The 15568-nt window shown below is 37.0% G+C and overlaps 2 protein-coding genes across 2 annotated transcripts; both read right to left on the bottom strand.

Annotated features, from left to right (window-relative positions):
* Positions 1–50: 50 nt before the first annotated feature.
* Positions 51–4522, bottom strand: sertad2a (SERTA domain containing 2a). The gene is made up of 2 exons (XM_039684597.2): positions 4279–4522; positions 51–1870 (listed from the first exon to the last, which is right to left on the bottom strand). Exon 2 carries the CDS (start codon positions 1857–1859, stop codon positions 1161–1163), a length of 699 nt encoding a protein of 232 aa, XP_039540531.2. The 5' UTR covers positions 1860–1870; positions 4279–4522; the 3' UTR covers positions 51–1160.
* A 3725-nt stretch (positions 4523–8247) lies between these two features.
* Positions 8248–14089, bottom strand: rab1aa (RAB1A, member RAS oncogene family a). The gene is made up of 6 exons (XM_039684609.2): positions 13894–14089; positions 12930–13002; positions 11317–11412; positions 10370–10465; positions 10155–10286; positions 8248–8631 (listed from the first exon to the last, which is right to left on the bottom strand). The coding sequence occupies exons 1-6, from the start codon at positions 13905–13907 to the stop codon at positions 8434–8436; spliced, it is 609 nt and encodes a 202-aa protein (XP_039540543.1). The 5' UTR covers positions 13908–14089; the 3' UTR covers positions 8248–8433.
* Positions 14090–15568: the final 1479 nt, after the last annotated feature.

Raw genomic sequence — 15568 nt, 5'->3', positions numbered from 1 at the left:
TTAATTGGTTTACTTTGGAAGGACGACCTCGACGCAATTTTATTTTGGAATTTCTTTTATTTAAAATCTTTAAATACTAAAATAGTGTAATATCAAATTTCCACAAGAAAAAGAGTAATAAAATATTACAAAATGGCTGCAATATATTACATCACATTGCTACTGTATCAAAATAAATATGAACATACGCATATACACTACCGGTCAAAAAAGATTTTTTTTATGTATTTAAAAGAAGTCTCTTCTGCTCACCAAGGCTGCAAAAAAAAAAAAAACAGTAATATTGTGAAATATTATTACAATTTAAAACAGTGGTTTTCTATGTGAATATATAGTGAAGTGTAATTTATTCCTGTGATCAAAGCTGAATTACTCCAGTCTTCAGTGTCACATGATCCTACTGAAATTATTATAATATGATGCTCAAGAAACATTTATGATTATTATCCATGTTGAAAACAGTCTTTTACACTTTTATTTCAGGATTCTTTGATGAATAGAAAGTTCAAAAGAACAGAATTGATCTGAAATGGAAAGCTTTTGTAACATTAAATCACTACCATTCAAAAGTTTGGGGTCAGTAAGAATTTATTTTTTATTTTTGGGGGAAAGAAATTAGAAAATACTTTTATTCATCAAGGATGAGTTAAACTGATCAAAAGTTACAGTAAAGACATTTATAATGTTAGAAAAGATTATATTTGAAATAAATGCTGTTCTTTTGAACTTTCTATTCATAGAATTTTTGGGGGAAAATGGTACACGACTGTTTTCAACATTGAAAATAATAATTTATGTTTTTTGAGCATAAAATCAGCATATTAGAATGATTTCTGAAGGGTCATGTGACACTGAAAACTGATGTGTAATCAGTAACAGTAATGATGTCGAAAATTCAGCTTTCAAATTACATTTTAAAATATATTAAAATAGAAAACAGTCATTTTAAATTGTCATAATATTTCATAATATGTCATTTTTTTTTCATCAAATAAAGCAGCCTTGGTGAGCAGAAGAGACTTCATTTAAAAACATAAAAAATCGTACTGATCTAAAACTTTTGACCGGTAATGTATACGTAACCCTGTTCGCTGTACGCATCATAATACAGACAAAACAACCTTAATATTTCCTGATGCAAGTATAAAATGCACGTCAAATTATGACCCGACCAAAACCTCCATGACGTGATCCAGTTCGTTCAGATCAAATTTGGACGGAAGAGCCGATTGGCTCGTCCCGCCGTTTCCGTAACCGGCGAGGGTCTTAACGAGGTCCTCCGTTACCATGGAAACGCTCAGGGACGAACTGTCGAACAGGAAGTTGTCTATTTCCGTGAACAGGAAATCGTCCAATGACAAGTCAGCGAGGTATGAGGGGGCGTGGCTAGATGTGAATAGGGCGGAGTCAGAGTCCACAATGCTGTGCATTTCAGAAAGATCCGGATCTGGATCTCTCGGTTCTCCGGAATTACCCGAGTCTGCGCCACTGTTAAAGTCCAGCCCGTCCCGATCTGACGTAGAAAATAAAGCGGTTATTCCCACTGTGGGACACAGAGCTTCGATCTCAGCCAGCGCGGTGCTGAAACTGTCCTTCGTCACAAGAGCCGAGGGAGTCTGCGGTGTGGAGACACACTCCTCTCCTCTCAGCTCGTCCTGGATGTGCCGGAGTGTGTTGGTGATGAGCACCCTGCGGGCCAGGTCCGGCTCCCCGTGCCCCGGCCGGGTGTGCAGCTTCAGTAAGGAGAGGTTGAGCACCGTCTGCCGCTGGAACCAGTAGCCGGTGGAGGACGCCTCCATCTTCATCACACCATCCTCTTCCTCCGGCTCCAGCTTACGCTTCAGGCCTTTACCCAACATGAAGCGTTGATCTAAGAGAGAAACACAGTTCAAAAGTGCATCATTGATATTTGTATACTCATATTTGAATTAATATACATTTATGATATACAGTAGTCAACATTTTAAGTGGATCAAATAAGTTAAAAATTGTCCAAAGACAAGAATTCCATGTAAATTCATGTACGACTTTGATTAAAGCTTTTGATCTGCTTGTAGAAATGTTGACTACTGTAGTTAAAATGTATTTTTTTTTATTTAAAAAAATTATGTTTATTTTTGTTTCAAATCTATAGTTAGATTTTACTTAAAGTAATGAGGAAACATTTTATCAAATTAACTGAATTGATTTATTAATACATTTAATGAACAAAATTAAATAAAATGTGAATACTTACTAAAAGTACTAACATTTTTGTTTAAAAAAAAATCTATAGTAAAAGTTTTTGAATGTTATAAAATGCCAATATTTACTAAAATGTACATTTTTGTTTTAAATGCTTTCTAAATTCAAATATTTCGAATATCTGGTTTGTTTAAAAAGCAACATTTTGTGTTAGTTATTTAACATTTTGATATTAATATCTTAATACATTTTATGCAATAAAATACCAATATTTACTAAAATGTGCATTTTTGTTTTTAATGTTTTCTATAGTAAAATATTGGTTTTATGTAAAAAGCAACACAAATGTAATAACATTTAATTATTTTTAGTTATAACATATTTTAATATTAATATATTCATACATTTAATTAATAAAATTGCATGTATAAAAATGCCAATATGTATTAAAAATTTATATTTTATTTTTATTGAAGTGTTTCTATTTACCAAGAAAATGAAAAAGTCATTGTAATAAAATTAATCTTAATTATTAAATTGAATGAATAAAATGCAATGTATTAAAATGTATATTGTATTTTAATAAAATGTTTTCTATATAACATTGAAATAAAAAAAATATATAATTAAATTAAATGAATAAAATAAATATATTAATTATAGCTTAATTGTTAAATTTAGTGTAGCTATTACAATGACCGTATTTGAAGAGTTCAGATGCAAAAGCCTCTAAGTGCCATTTGAAATTTTCTTCTAGAATGATCATTTTTATCAAGTTTGTATATTTAAGTTCAGCGATTTCACTTAAATGGCAATGATAATTACCTATTAATTGTTATTTAAATGAAATTACTGAACTTAAATATGCAAGTTTGATACAAATCATCATTAAAGAAGAAAATTTCAAATGGCATTTAGAGGCTTTTGCATCTGAGCTCTTCATTTATTTATTTTATTATAACATATTTTAAACATTTCTTATAGTAACATTTAAACTATTTTAATCAATTATTTGTTCAAATACAGTTGGCAATTATACATATTCGAATATTATCATTTTGCTCAATGAACACGGTTTGTTTGGTCACAAATCATAGTTCCTGTTTCTTAGATGAAAACAAAGGAGAAAAATAAGATCGCTCTTTACAGAGTCGCCAAACACACCGTGCTTTCCTCTTACTCAACATCCATAGAAGACAAACTCATGATGATACACACATGACTCTGACATTACTGTAAACCAGAGAGCACTTGCTATAAGTCACGTCACCTCCTCCCAGCACCTGATTGGCTGGTACTCATAGTTAAAATTTTGAGACCAAACTAAATGACAAACAATCACGTGTTCATGTGAACAACATCCAGAGCCTGACAACGTTCTAAAACCGTTAAGAATTCTGGAATTCTAAATTCAAACTTGCATGTTTGAATCTCGAGTGACGACATAATCAGGCTAGTTCGCAGTTGACGTCACAGAGCAGATGTGCAGGAACGCGAACGCGACTTCTGTGTACAGGTTTCGCGTGAGTTAAAAGCGTGGATATGTACACGAATGCGTTATTCCACAGTAAACCTGGAACTCTGAGTTCTTTAACTGTTCGCAGTGAAGTGAACCCGTGACATTTAGCGCTGCACGCCCACATTATATCGGCTCAAAGTGAAACCTCAGCTGGCGCAGTGAAATGAAAGCTTCGGGCTGTTTTTCAGGGAAACCGACGAGTAATGAGAATACAACAGGCTCATCTGAACTGTGATTGATTGCATTGTTAACCCACTGGGACTGCAGGATCGAGTCTCAGTGCCTAACTAGAGTTATTCAGGAGCTTTAAACCCTACTTTCGAGACAATCCAAAACAATTTAGACCTGTGCTACATTACAACTCATAATATAAATAATCTACCGTACACTCATACAAAACACAAGTTTTGACCTTTAAACCCGATCATTTACCCTTGTTCATTTTTTTGTGTGAAAAAATGTTTGACCTTTAAATCCAATCATTTACATTTGTTCATATTTTTTCTAATTGTTTTAAAGAAAATAACCTCTACGATTGACTCGCGAGTGAACAGAACTGGTTTGTATGAACTCACCACACACAGGTCGAGCGAGGACTTCGAGCTGCTCATCGGACTCGAGATCTCTTCCACTCGCGTGCGTCCGGTTCGGCTCGCGCGGTCTTATTCAGCGTTATAACGTTACGCTCGTGAAGTCACTCGTTCCGATAACGTACGGACGAGTCTGTCTCATAGACGGTAAAAAGGTCTGTGTATTCCGCCTCCGAGAAACCCGCAAGCGGAGTGTTCACGAGTGACGTAAGCCTCGCAGATGTCGACTCATGAATGAGTCATTAATTTGAATCGGTTCGTTTGAATGATTCAGTCCGAGTCCACCCGACACAAGAAACGCTTTTGCTGCTCCAAGCAAGGGATGCACTAATAAACAGTTAAATAAGGTAATAGTTGGTAAAAACTAAAACCCCACCACCAACAACTATAAACTATATAATGTATTAGCTTACTACAGCTATTTTACAATCGTCATTTGGCACTGTTTATCCTTACGAAAAGTAGTAACTGTACTATATGGAAACTCATCTTCGCCCTAATATATTACAATGAATATTGTAATATATAAATCTCTGGACAGTGAATCTTCGTCCTCTTCTGCATCTTTTTGAAATATGTTATTATTTTATTTTTATTCTCTAATAAGTTTTTATGATGTAATATAGAAATCTAAACTATTGGTGTTCCTTTATATTATTGTTTTATATTTAATTGTAATGAAAATTCAGTAAACAATTATATATAATAATGATTTTCCTCAAAAACAAGATTTTTTTACGTAACGTGATGGCGTTGTTAAAGAGTTCATTGAAATGAATCGCTCGGGCGAATCGATTCACAGAACCCCCCCCCCCCCCTCCTCATTCCTGTCTGCATATGTCAATGAGCGTGACCTCACTCTCCGCGCTCCCGTGGAAAAGCCGCAACTATGTAAAGTATTCACGGCACGAGCACTTCAGAAAAGAAGCGAGATAATTATATTTAGTATAGTAACTCAAGTTTATGTGCACATTTCTCACAGACAGCGGAGACTCGATGGAGATCAGACAGAGACGTTCCAGAAGACACGTCAACTCTTCTCAGATTGGCCAGTTTATGAAAGTCTCGATTCAGACATTTCTCAGATTATTTAATTTTGAGGTGTCACAGACCCCAAACATGCACTCTTAGAAGAAAATGTTCTATATAGAACCTTAAAAGGTTCTATCAGTGCTACGTATTTGGAACCCCTAAAAGGTTCACTCTTAAAGAAAGGGTTCCTCATATAGAACCCTGGGGTTCCGTACTTGGCCAATAGAACCTTTTACCAAAAAAAATGGTTCTATGTAGAACCATTTTGGAGTTCCATATATGAAGCGGGGGATGGAACCATTTTTGGTTCTAAATAGAACCATTTCGTCTAAGAGTGTGATCTCCATCATCGTGCGAGCGACCCCATCTCCCCATCTAAGAATGCAAAATGCTGCAATATATTTTTGTGTAAATAAATGTAATATTTAAAATAATGTCCTACTTGTACTGTTATTTAAATATATATTTTGTATATATTTAAATATATATTTTTTTAACGTATTCATATTTTTATTTTATCTATATGAAACTACTTATATATTTCGGTCTTATTGTTTTTTGTATTTTTTCTACATTTATAATGTATTTATTTCTCTACACATTTCTACAGATCCAAGCGGTGTTTAAGAAGATGCATCTGACACTGAATATTTAAATTAAGCAGAACTTTTACGTCTCATAAACTATGAAAGATCCAAATTTGATCTCTTTATGTAAAGCAGTTTTATAACCAGGGTGACTTTATGTTTCCGTCGATGCGAATAAGAGCAGAACTATAGTGTGTGTGTGTGTGAATATCCATGCATGTTTCGGTCACGGACGTCGTCTTCGTGTTCTCCAGTTGGCCTGAACAAGAGGAAGACGATGAAGCAGCTGACGCTTGTTCACCACACACACACACACACTTCATCTCCACATCTACATCTCAGAGTTCTTCTGATGTCCTGTGATGCAGAAAACACCCCAGATCACTGTGCGCGGAGTGAGAGCCGGTGATAAAGCACACGAGCAGTGTTTGCACGATCATTTGGTGATTAACTATATCATCCGTGTCTGAATGCAAACCGTCTGTTGTTCCTCCTCCAGCTGTCACACACACCTCCCGCCGCCATCAGACCCACGACCCTCCGTCTCCCAACAACACACGACACACAAAGGATCTGCATCGGCATTGTCCTTGACCCTGACCTCTGAGGCCCAGTGAGGACAGCTGGAGTGTGTGTGTGTGTGTGTGTTAGCGCGCAGATGTCCCACTTCAGGCATGTAAGCGTGCCGCTTCACTTTCAACGAGGGACTTTACTAAAAGTCAGAAAGTAAAAGTCCGGCCATATTTTCCGACTTTTACTTTCTGACCCCTGGACTTTCCACCTCTGCAAACCGTGAACCGTTATGATGTATTAAACGGCTTCACAAATAGTCTTTTCAACCACACACTAGGCCTATCGTTATTTCTCTCATAAAAAGTTTATAGTTCAGGATTAAACACTGTCATTTCAAAATAAAGTGAATCACCATCTGAAAGCAACTTGACGCATCAAATCATAACTGTATCAATCACATTGTTCCACCAGTAGGGGGCGACACGTGACCGTTAAAAACAGCTGCAGAAAATAACATTTTGTCAGAACTTCTAGTCAATTACACGCCATTTTGTTTAGTTGTCTATTCAGAATAGTGATTTTTATTTTTTTTTAAATTTGTGATTCTTAATTCATCCAGAATTGTGCAGCTTTATATTGTAAAATACTGTAAAAATGTCATTTACATTTTCAGCAGAAGTCTCATTCTCACCAAGGCTGCATTTATTTGATTAAAAATACAAAATAAATCTATGATATTGCTAATTATTTTTTGAATAAAACTATTAATTTCTTTTATAGAAATAATCTACTGACCCTAAACTTGAGAACGGTAGTCCGTCAGATCATGTGATCTCCAACAGCGCCACCCACTGGAAACACTGAAGGATCACGTGACTGACTCGTCTGTGATGAAACACATGAAACGTTCCAGTTAAAACCATTTTTATTAAACTTTTCCTTCATAGTTTATTTAAACATTGTGTGACATAAAAGAAGATCGAAAAAGACCATATTTCCCCCCGAAAACAGAAAAAATTACATAAGGAAGTTGCTTTAACTATTTAACTATGTCATTTCCTGTTTACCAGTCACTCGCATTCATACGTAAATCTGCATCTCCATAACAGTGACGCTGCTGTTGTGCTGTCAGTAAACAAATGTTGAGTCCAATATACAGGATATACATAATATACGTGTGTGTGTGTGTGTGTAAGCATCAAAACTGATTAAGAGACAGAACCAACTCATAATATTGACATTTAAACTACCAGGATTTGGTTCTTGTTTTCCAAAGTATTATTACACAAAATTGCACAGGATGATAATGCTGTTAGAATCGTGGCGAACAACAAACACATAATGACAATGCATTTGAACAAGCGCTTGATGAAGCGTCGCGCTCAGAGGACCGCCATCTTGAAATGATGAAGATCATAAAAAAAAAAAAACAGGAAAAAAAAAAAGGTCCACCAAAAGCAGAGAGAAGGCAGCGGTTGAAGAAGAGGTCGCCGGGGCAACCACACCGGGAGCCATAGTAACGGAACCCACTGATCCGAGGTCAGCTATGACATCACAGTCCACTGCTTCCTTCAAAGTTCCGACAGGAAGTTCAAAGCCAAATCTAGTTGTGGTTTCCTCTAAACACAGGAAACGGGACTTCTTCGCCCAAAAGTGCTTCTGGATGCTTGTGTGTGTGTGTGTGTGTGTGTAAGAGTGCGGGGCGTTCGCGATGTTCAACCCAGCGGATCACGTAGGAAACGTTTGTCATAACAACGTTTGCATTAGTCAATCGATATCAGGCCGTTTACTTTAATCCTTTCTTACTCTGTGTGTGTGTGTGTGTGTGTGTGTGTGTGTGAGAATATTAATGAGAAACACAGACACACACACACAGTCTTTGTCTCTCTCTCTCTCTCTCTCTCTCTCTCTCACACACACACTCACTGACTCACTGACTGACTGACTGGTGTGGTGTAACGTTACTGTGGTCTTGATGGAGCTGTCGTGTGTTTGCGTCGGGTGGTTCTCAGCAGCATCCTCCGCTGGAGGCCTTGACCGGCGTGCTCTGGATCTTGACGTTGGATTTGTCGGGTCCCCCAGCCGTGGCCCCGGGGCCCATCCTCCTCTTGATCTCCGCGGCCATGGTCATGAAGGCCTGCTCCACGTTACTGGAGCTCTTCGCACTCGTCTCCAGGAACGGGATGCCCAGAGAGTCCGCAAACTCCTGAACGGGGCGACAACAGATTGATCATGTGCTTACTTCAGCATGTGTAATGTTGTCTATACATGACTGTCATTTAAAAACCTCATTAATACATTTTATGTCGTTTTACATTGATAATTATAATAAAAAAATCTTTATATACGAATCGAAATTAGAGTAGAATCAACATAAAGGAAGTATAATAACTTTATTTATTAATAACATAAATTATATAAAAAATATTATATTTATATATATATATGTAAAACATAAATTGCAACTATTTACACATTATTTAATAATTAATAGTGATTAAATAATTTCCAACATAAATACATTATTTATAAATAATGAATTAATAATAAACAATTATTGTAATTTTCATAATTAACATTTAAATTATTAGCCTTTTTGGTTGCAATCAGGAAACATTATTTATCAGTGATTCATTATTTAATAATAATTTCATTGTTAATTTTTTTTAATTATTTCTTAGCCTGTTTTTTGGGCTCCAAACAGGAAGATTTCTTCAATAAAATGCATTATCCATAAACGATTAATTATTTATTAATAAATAATAATGCAAATATTTGGTTATTTAAATTATCAAATCAGCCAGTTTTATTTAACCCTTGTGCTGCATTAGATTTTTAACACCGTTGAGTGCATTGAGGACCAAAAATGGCCACATATTAAACATTGCCTAAAATATTATATATTATTATTATTTTCCACTTTTACCAAGTTAAATCTTTTAACCAGCATCAGTCCTCATCATAACTACCAAAAATGTATTCAATTTCAGGATTTTAACCCTTTAATTACCAGTTTTGTTTGCGAACCATCGATTTGTATAAGAGGAAAAAACACAAAAATTCAATTATTTTCAATAAACTAAATGCAAAGAGAAAACTTTAGATTTGGATCATCACAGTCCCACTTTGCAAAAAATCCCACTTAGCGCGTTAGAGACCAAAAATGGCCACCTATTAAACATTGCCTATTGCCTAAAATAAGGTGCATTTCCACCCATAGGGAATAAATATGTAGTGACGTCATCTGGTGGAATACACTATATAATGCAAATATAATGCTTTTGCTTCAAAATGAAAGGATGTTTGTGCAAAAATCATGTTTCATGTATTACTGATTTAAACAACGTTTTAATGGGTTTCAATGGGCCATTTTTGGTCTTTATGGTGCTGAGTGTTACTATTTGATCTACACAGTGTGTGTTATACATATTTTGCAAAATGGGATCACATTTTTTACATGTATCCAAAAAGTCACAATTTTGCCAAATTTCATACCATTTGCATTAAAACAGCCAAAATGGTCAAAGAAATTAAACTGCAAAAGACCAAAAATGTCCCTAATGCAGCATAAGGGTTAAGGGTTATTATGTAAATAACCTAATTATTGAAATGATTAATACAGGTTTCAATCAGGAAAGCTTCTAAATAAAAGACAAAGATTTTTAAATGATGATTTATTTAATAACAGTAAATGAGTGTGTGCTCTGCTGACAGGCGTAGTGTGTGTACCTTCGCGGCGGTGTAGTCCACAAGCTTCTTGGTGGTCAGATCACACTTGTTGCCCACCAGGAGCTTGTTGACGTTCTCACTGGCGTAGCGGTCGATCTCCTGGAGCCACTGCTTCACATTATTGAAGGACTCCTGAGGAACACACACCATTATAACCCTAACCGCTTCAGAGACACTCAAACACACACACACACACTAAAGGCGTGTTTGGTCACCTGATCCGTGACGTCGTAGACCACGATGATGCCGTGAGCTCCTCTGTAGTAGCTGGACGTGATGGTGCGGAAGCGCTCCTGACCGGCGGTGTCCCACTGTGACACACACACACACACATCAAGCACAACAGTGTTCAACACTCATAATAATCAGAAGTCATCACATCAGAGGGATTTCTGTTAAAAATTTCATGTTATAAAGTCAGAATTGATTGATATAAAGTCAGAAAGGCATGTTATAAAGTCAGAATTGTGAGATATAAACTATCCTGAGGGGTCTTTTTTTCCATAGAATTGGACTTAACTCGCAATTGCGACTTTATATCTCCCAATTCTGAGAAAAGATGTCAGAATCTCGAGATATAAACACAATTATGAGATAAAAAGTCTCAGTTCTGTCTTTTTTGACTTCATTTCTTAGCATTTAACCATGAACACAAAAGCCACACAATACAAATGGCTTTTAATTGGTTTATTTCGTTAGCAAACATGTCACGGAAGTTCTTTCCATTGATCAGTTTCTTCCCTTCAGTTGTAAAAGACGCCCTGAGGTTCACTTACACCCCACCCGGTCAGTCTGCACACACACACACACACCGATCCACATGCGGTTTGCATCCCCTTGTAAAAAGACCAATTTTCAATTCAATTTGCGGTGTGAACGCACAGATACGTTACGCACTATGGCAAGCCGTTTTAGCTTTTATTCATCTCCAGGACATGAATTCTTGATATCAACAATTAAATTCTTGATATCAACAATTACATTTTTGATATCAACAATTAAATTCTTGATATCAAAAAATGGAATTGTTGATATCAAGAATTCATATCCTGCGGATGATTAAAAGTTAAAACGGCTTGCCATATACGCACTGGTGCAGCGACACACGAAACGAAGCGTGTGTAACCAGAAGTGTGGAGTGTGTGTTAAAGTGAGCTCTTACGATCTGCAGTTTGATGGTCTTCCCGTCCAGCTCTATCGTCCGGATCTTGAAGTCCACCCCGATGGTGCTGATGTAGCTCTCGGTGTACGTGTCGTCCTGAGGAGAGGAGTCAGTGTCAGGGCAGCTTTACACAGACAACAGCAACATAATGCAAGTGTGTGTGTGTTTCTAGAAGACAGCATCATAGTTCAGCTTCAGGAAGATCAGAGACGGCTCATTTCTGTTTCAAAACACTTATTCATTTATACATACAGCCGTTCTGGACTGGAGAAAACCGTGATGTCATCGTCCATATAATGGTGTCAATGCAGGCAGAGCAATAATATTGCTGGATATTAAATTAAATGTTAAATTTAAAAGAGTAGTCACAACTCAAGGCTTTCTGTTCTCTCACAATAGCCGTTTCCATTCAAAATATCGCATAAAACATCATAAAACAAGAATTTTAAATTGCTTGACATATGATTGGAATTTATTAAAAACAGGAAAATATAGTAAAGTACAAGTCATATCACCTACTTAAAATGATAAAATTCTCAAAATGTACAGAAACATTTAGATTTATGTGCCGATAAATCGGTTATCAAACATAAAGAATTATTGGTTATCGCTATCGGACATCATTAAAAAAAGCCGTCATATACGAGTCGCGGCTCAGACAAAAGAAACACAACTGGTGTGTGTGTGTGTGTGAACAATCACGTGAGATGCTTCTGGAGGAAATAAACCAAATCATTCTGCGTTTCAGAACCAGCAGACCAACGTCTGAGAAGCTGTGATGTGATTGGTCCGCTGGTTACTCCAGTCATCCAATCAGAGCCTCTTCTGAGGCAAAGTCATGTTGTGCATTGAGGGATTTATTCAGTAAGTGTTTCCATCTCAGTTTGTGTCATTTGTGCATATTTATGGGTATCTATAAGTAGGGTTGGGTATCGTTTGAATTTGAACGATTCTGATTCCGATTCCTTGTTTTCGATTCCGGTTCCTAACGATTCTCGATTCCGATTCTTTTAAGAGGCAGGGTCAAAAAAAGTTTAGCTAACCTTGCTAACCAACGGCCTTTCTGAAGGAAATAATCCTGTAAAAATACTCCTTTTGTCACAAATTTTGCATTTTGCAGAGATTTCGTTATTTTTGGAAAAGTGAAGCCACACTTTGGATCGCCGACGTAAGGTACTCATGTTCGACTCGCGTGGTTATGTCAACACTTCCGGTAGACGCTTCTTCGTTGGTGTTGTTCAGCGGTTTCTTCTTCCGCTCGGCGGACTGTGAATATCGAAACTAGGAATCGAAATTTTAACTTTTGAACGATTCCGGGAAAAATGAAAAGTTAGTCTCGGTTCCAATCGATACTCGATTCTCGATACCCAACCCTATCTATAAGTTTCCATCCCGAAAAGTGCATAAACATAAGCTGGTGGAAGCATTAGCTATTGAGTAGATTAGAGAAAAGAAACCAGGTAAACTGGAAGTGCCGCCCCTCCCGACCCAGTCACCCTTCACCTTTAGCATGAAGCTCTTTGACAGTCAAATCACCGGTGCAATAAGAGCCCCTATCTGATCCGGGAGAGTGTGTGTGTAGTAGTATCTCGAATGGCAGGCTAATAACTTACAGCGAAACGCAGCAGAAGGCAGGACTTCCCGACGCCCGAGTCTCCGATCAGCAGGAGTTTGAACAGGTAATCGCTGAGAGAGAGAGAAGATTCAGATTGTAACATCAGTTATCACTCCTAGTCAGTCGTCATGTGTGACGTGGAGCTGGGAGTTACATTACGCAACACGTGTGTGAGTGTGTGTGTCATCATTTCTCAACATTACACGGGAGTGTCATGAATCTGACGAGGGAAATAATGGAGATAAAGAGAGGAATAGCTCATTTCTACCCCCAAATAAACTGCAGAAATAACGTCATGATGCAAAACTCTTGATTTTGATGTGAATTATGATCCTGACAGGTTTCCAGATGCACATCCTTCAGTGTCATGGCGTTCCCATCCCCTTATGATGGGGAAGCCACAGACGGCTCTGGTAACAGGTGATTTAATTACCCATCAGCCCCTGGAACAAAACTAAACATGTCATAGTACTGTCACACTGTTCATTTCCACATCACAGGTCATGATCCTCTTACTGACAGCAGTGTGATCAGCCTGAGGATGATTTTATTTCATTATTAACATGATCTGACGTGTAATTACGTAGATCATTTCTTCAGTTTCAGTCTCAACTTATCGGTTTCATAACGACGTGGCACTCGAGTGTGTCGGAAACAGCCAGATAGCTGTGTTATACATCATCATTACAAATATCCCTAACGTTAGCTAACAACATATTTATTTAGAATTATATTTTTTAAACCAAATCGAAACGGCTCCCTGGTTGAACAAGAAGAGCATAACGTTAGTTGTGATACAAACAAATTAATCCTGATGTATAAAGTTAGCATTTAGTTCACTTTCATATGTTGTTTAGTTAACACTGCCATGGTTTCTGTGAATATTAATAAAGCAGGTGACGAGTGCGCGTTCATGTGTTTGATGTGTCATCAGCGCTTTTTTTTTCTACACACAAACTTACTATTCAGGATTCATGATGGACAACACACGGAAACTCCCGCTTTATCTGCCGTTTTCTTCCCCGCGATGAGTGCAGTTAAGGTTCGAGACACGTTTGCCGGTGATATCCGTTAATGTTCGGTGTTAAAAGCGGTTTTAGGAGAGAAACGAGCGGAACCGGGATCCGGACACAGAAAAATGGCCACTCGACAGTGAAGCTGGAATAACAAGACAAGATGCTCGGTCACTTTCGCTGCACGACCCGCCAAAATAAAAGTCCTTTCAAATTAGCTACGAATGACACATTCTTCTTATTATATATTTTTTATATATATTAATGAGATTTTTAAAATATCATGATTCATTATTTACATTTTATATTTCCGGAAATATGTTTTGGTGAAAATATTTTATTATACATGGCATATTATGGAGTAAATTTGGATTAATGTTTTTGGAGAGTTTACAAATGGCCTTTATTCTGCCAGAAAACGCAAAAAGTTTATTTAAAGGCCCAACTGAAGTGCCTTAAAACAAATGTGTTGATATAATTTCACACTGACACAGGAAGACAGGGCGGGGCATATCAAACAGCCCCACCCCTTTTTTAATTAGCCAATAGCGTTTACTTTATATCACAGCTGAGAGCTGTTGAGCTTGATAAAGTCGCAGTTTCCTCATGATCTGTAACCGTTTCTCCTCCTAATCTCCTCCATGTCGCTTTAAAATACAGCATTCTGTGTTGAATTCACTTTATAGTCTGATACGTTTTCTAGTCTGCTGTGATTTGATCATATGATCCGCTCTGTGTGACCGGAGCTGCGCGGTTCGCGTGACGCTAATGTGAAACCAGACTTCATGTGCCCCGATGGAAAGCATATTATTTACACTGTCTGAATAGTTCCCTATCCCCTATAGTGGACTATTTGCAACCTTTCATCGTGTAGAAAATAGTAAATGTGTGAAGTGACGATTTCAGCCCATGAGCATCTATTTATAATGCAGGGGGCGGAGCTTCAGATTCAAGAGAGCATTGGATTGGACAGATAATCTTTTTTTTTTTTTTTATTGGACAGATGAGAAGCTGAAGTGCAGAGTGATGTCATCAAAATCATTGATCCATATTGGCGGAAGTGAGAGTCTGTTTTGAACAGAGTTTTTTTTTGAGTTTTGAACGTTTTTATCATTTAAATGTGAATTTTGTTATTGTTTAGGATACACAAGCTTATAGATAACACTACAAATTCATACTAAAAGCCAAAAATAAATAAAAATAAAAATAAAATAAATTGTTTAGCTTTCAAAGGTTTTTGGTTGACCTAACCAGTATCTGTGTGCCAAAAAAAAGAAGTGTTTGTCGCAAAAATTTCCGGCCAAATTTTAAATATTTAAATCGACCATACGCTATAGACAAGCCCCCTGATTATCCTTGTCGTCATTATTAGCCCCCTGATTATCCATAAATACACAAACGGTCGTATTGTGAAGCACAACAACAGTTTCATCCTCAAGATGGCGCTACAATCCAGCCAAAAACAATGAAGTCCGAGTCATTATCATTAATCTCCCTGAACTCTCGGACTAATGAAGGGTGTGAGATTTGCCGAAGACTATATTCTTTCTGTTTTGCTTTTTTGGTGATTTCACCATAACAGTTCAACAACCTTTACCTCATGAAATGGTCTGAAGTTAAGTGT

The sequence above is a fragment of the Pimephales promelas genome, chromosome 6 (genome assembly GCF_988280905.1).
Source record: "Pimephales promelas chromosome 6, fPimPro1.hap1.1, whole genome shotgun sequence".
Taxonomy (NCBI): Eukaryota; Metazoa; Chordata; class Actinopteri; order Cypriniformes; family Leuciscidae; genus Pimephales; species Pimephales promelas.
This window is presented reverse-complemented; position numbering and strand designations above follow the sequence as displayed.

What these genes read in the sequence shown, in the direction of transcription:
- rab1aa (XM_039684609.2), bottom strand. An exon ending in GCCTTCTGCTGCGTTTCGCT is followed by an intron (nt 11,413 to 12,929) that starts GTAAGTTATTAG and finishes TCCTCTCCTCAG; the next exon opens with GACGACACGTACACCGAGAG. An exon ending in AGACCATCAAACTGCAGATC is followed by an intron (nt 10,466 to 11,316) that starts GTAAGAGCTCAC and finishes TGTGTGTCACAG; the next exon opens with TGGGACACCGCCGGTCAGGA.
- sertad2a (XM_039684597.2), bottom strand. Translation starts at nt 1,859, where the DNA reads ATGTTGGGTAAAGGCCTGAAGCGTAAGCTGGAGCCGGAGGAAGAGGAT.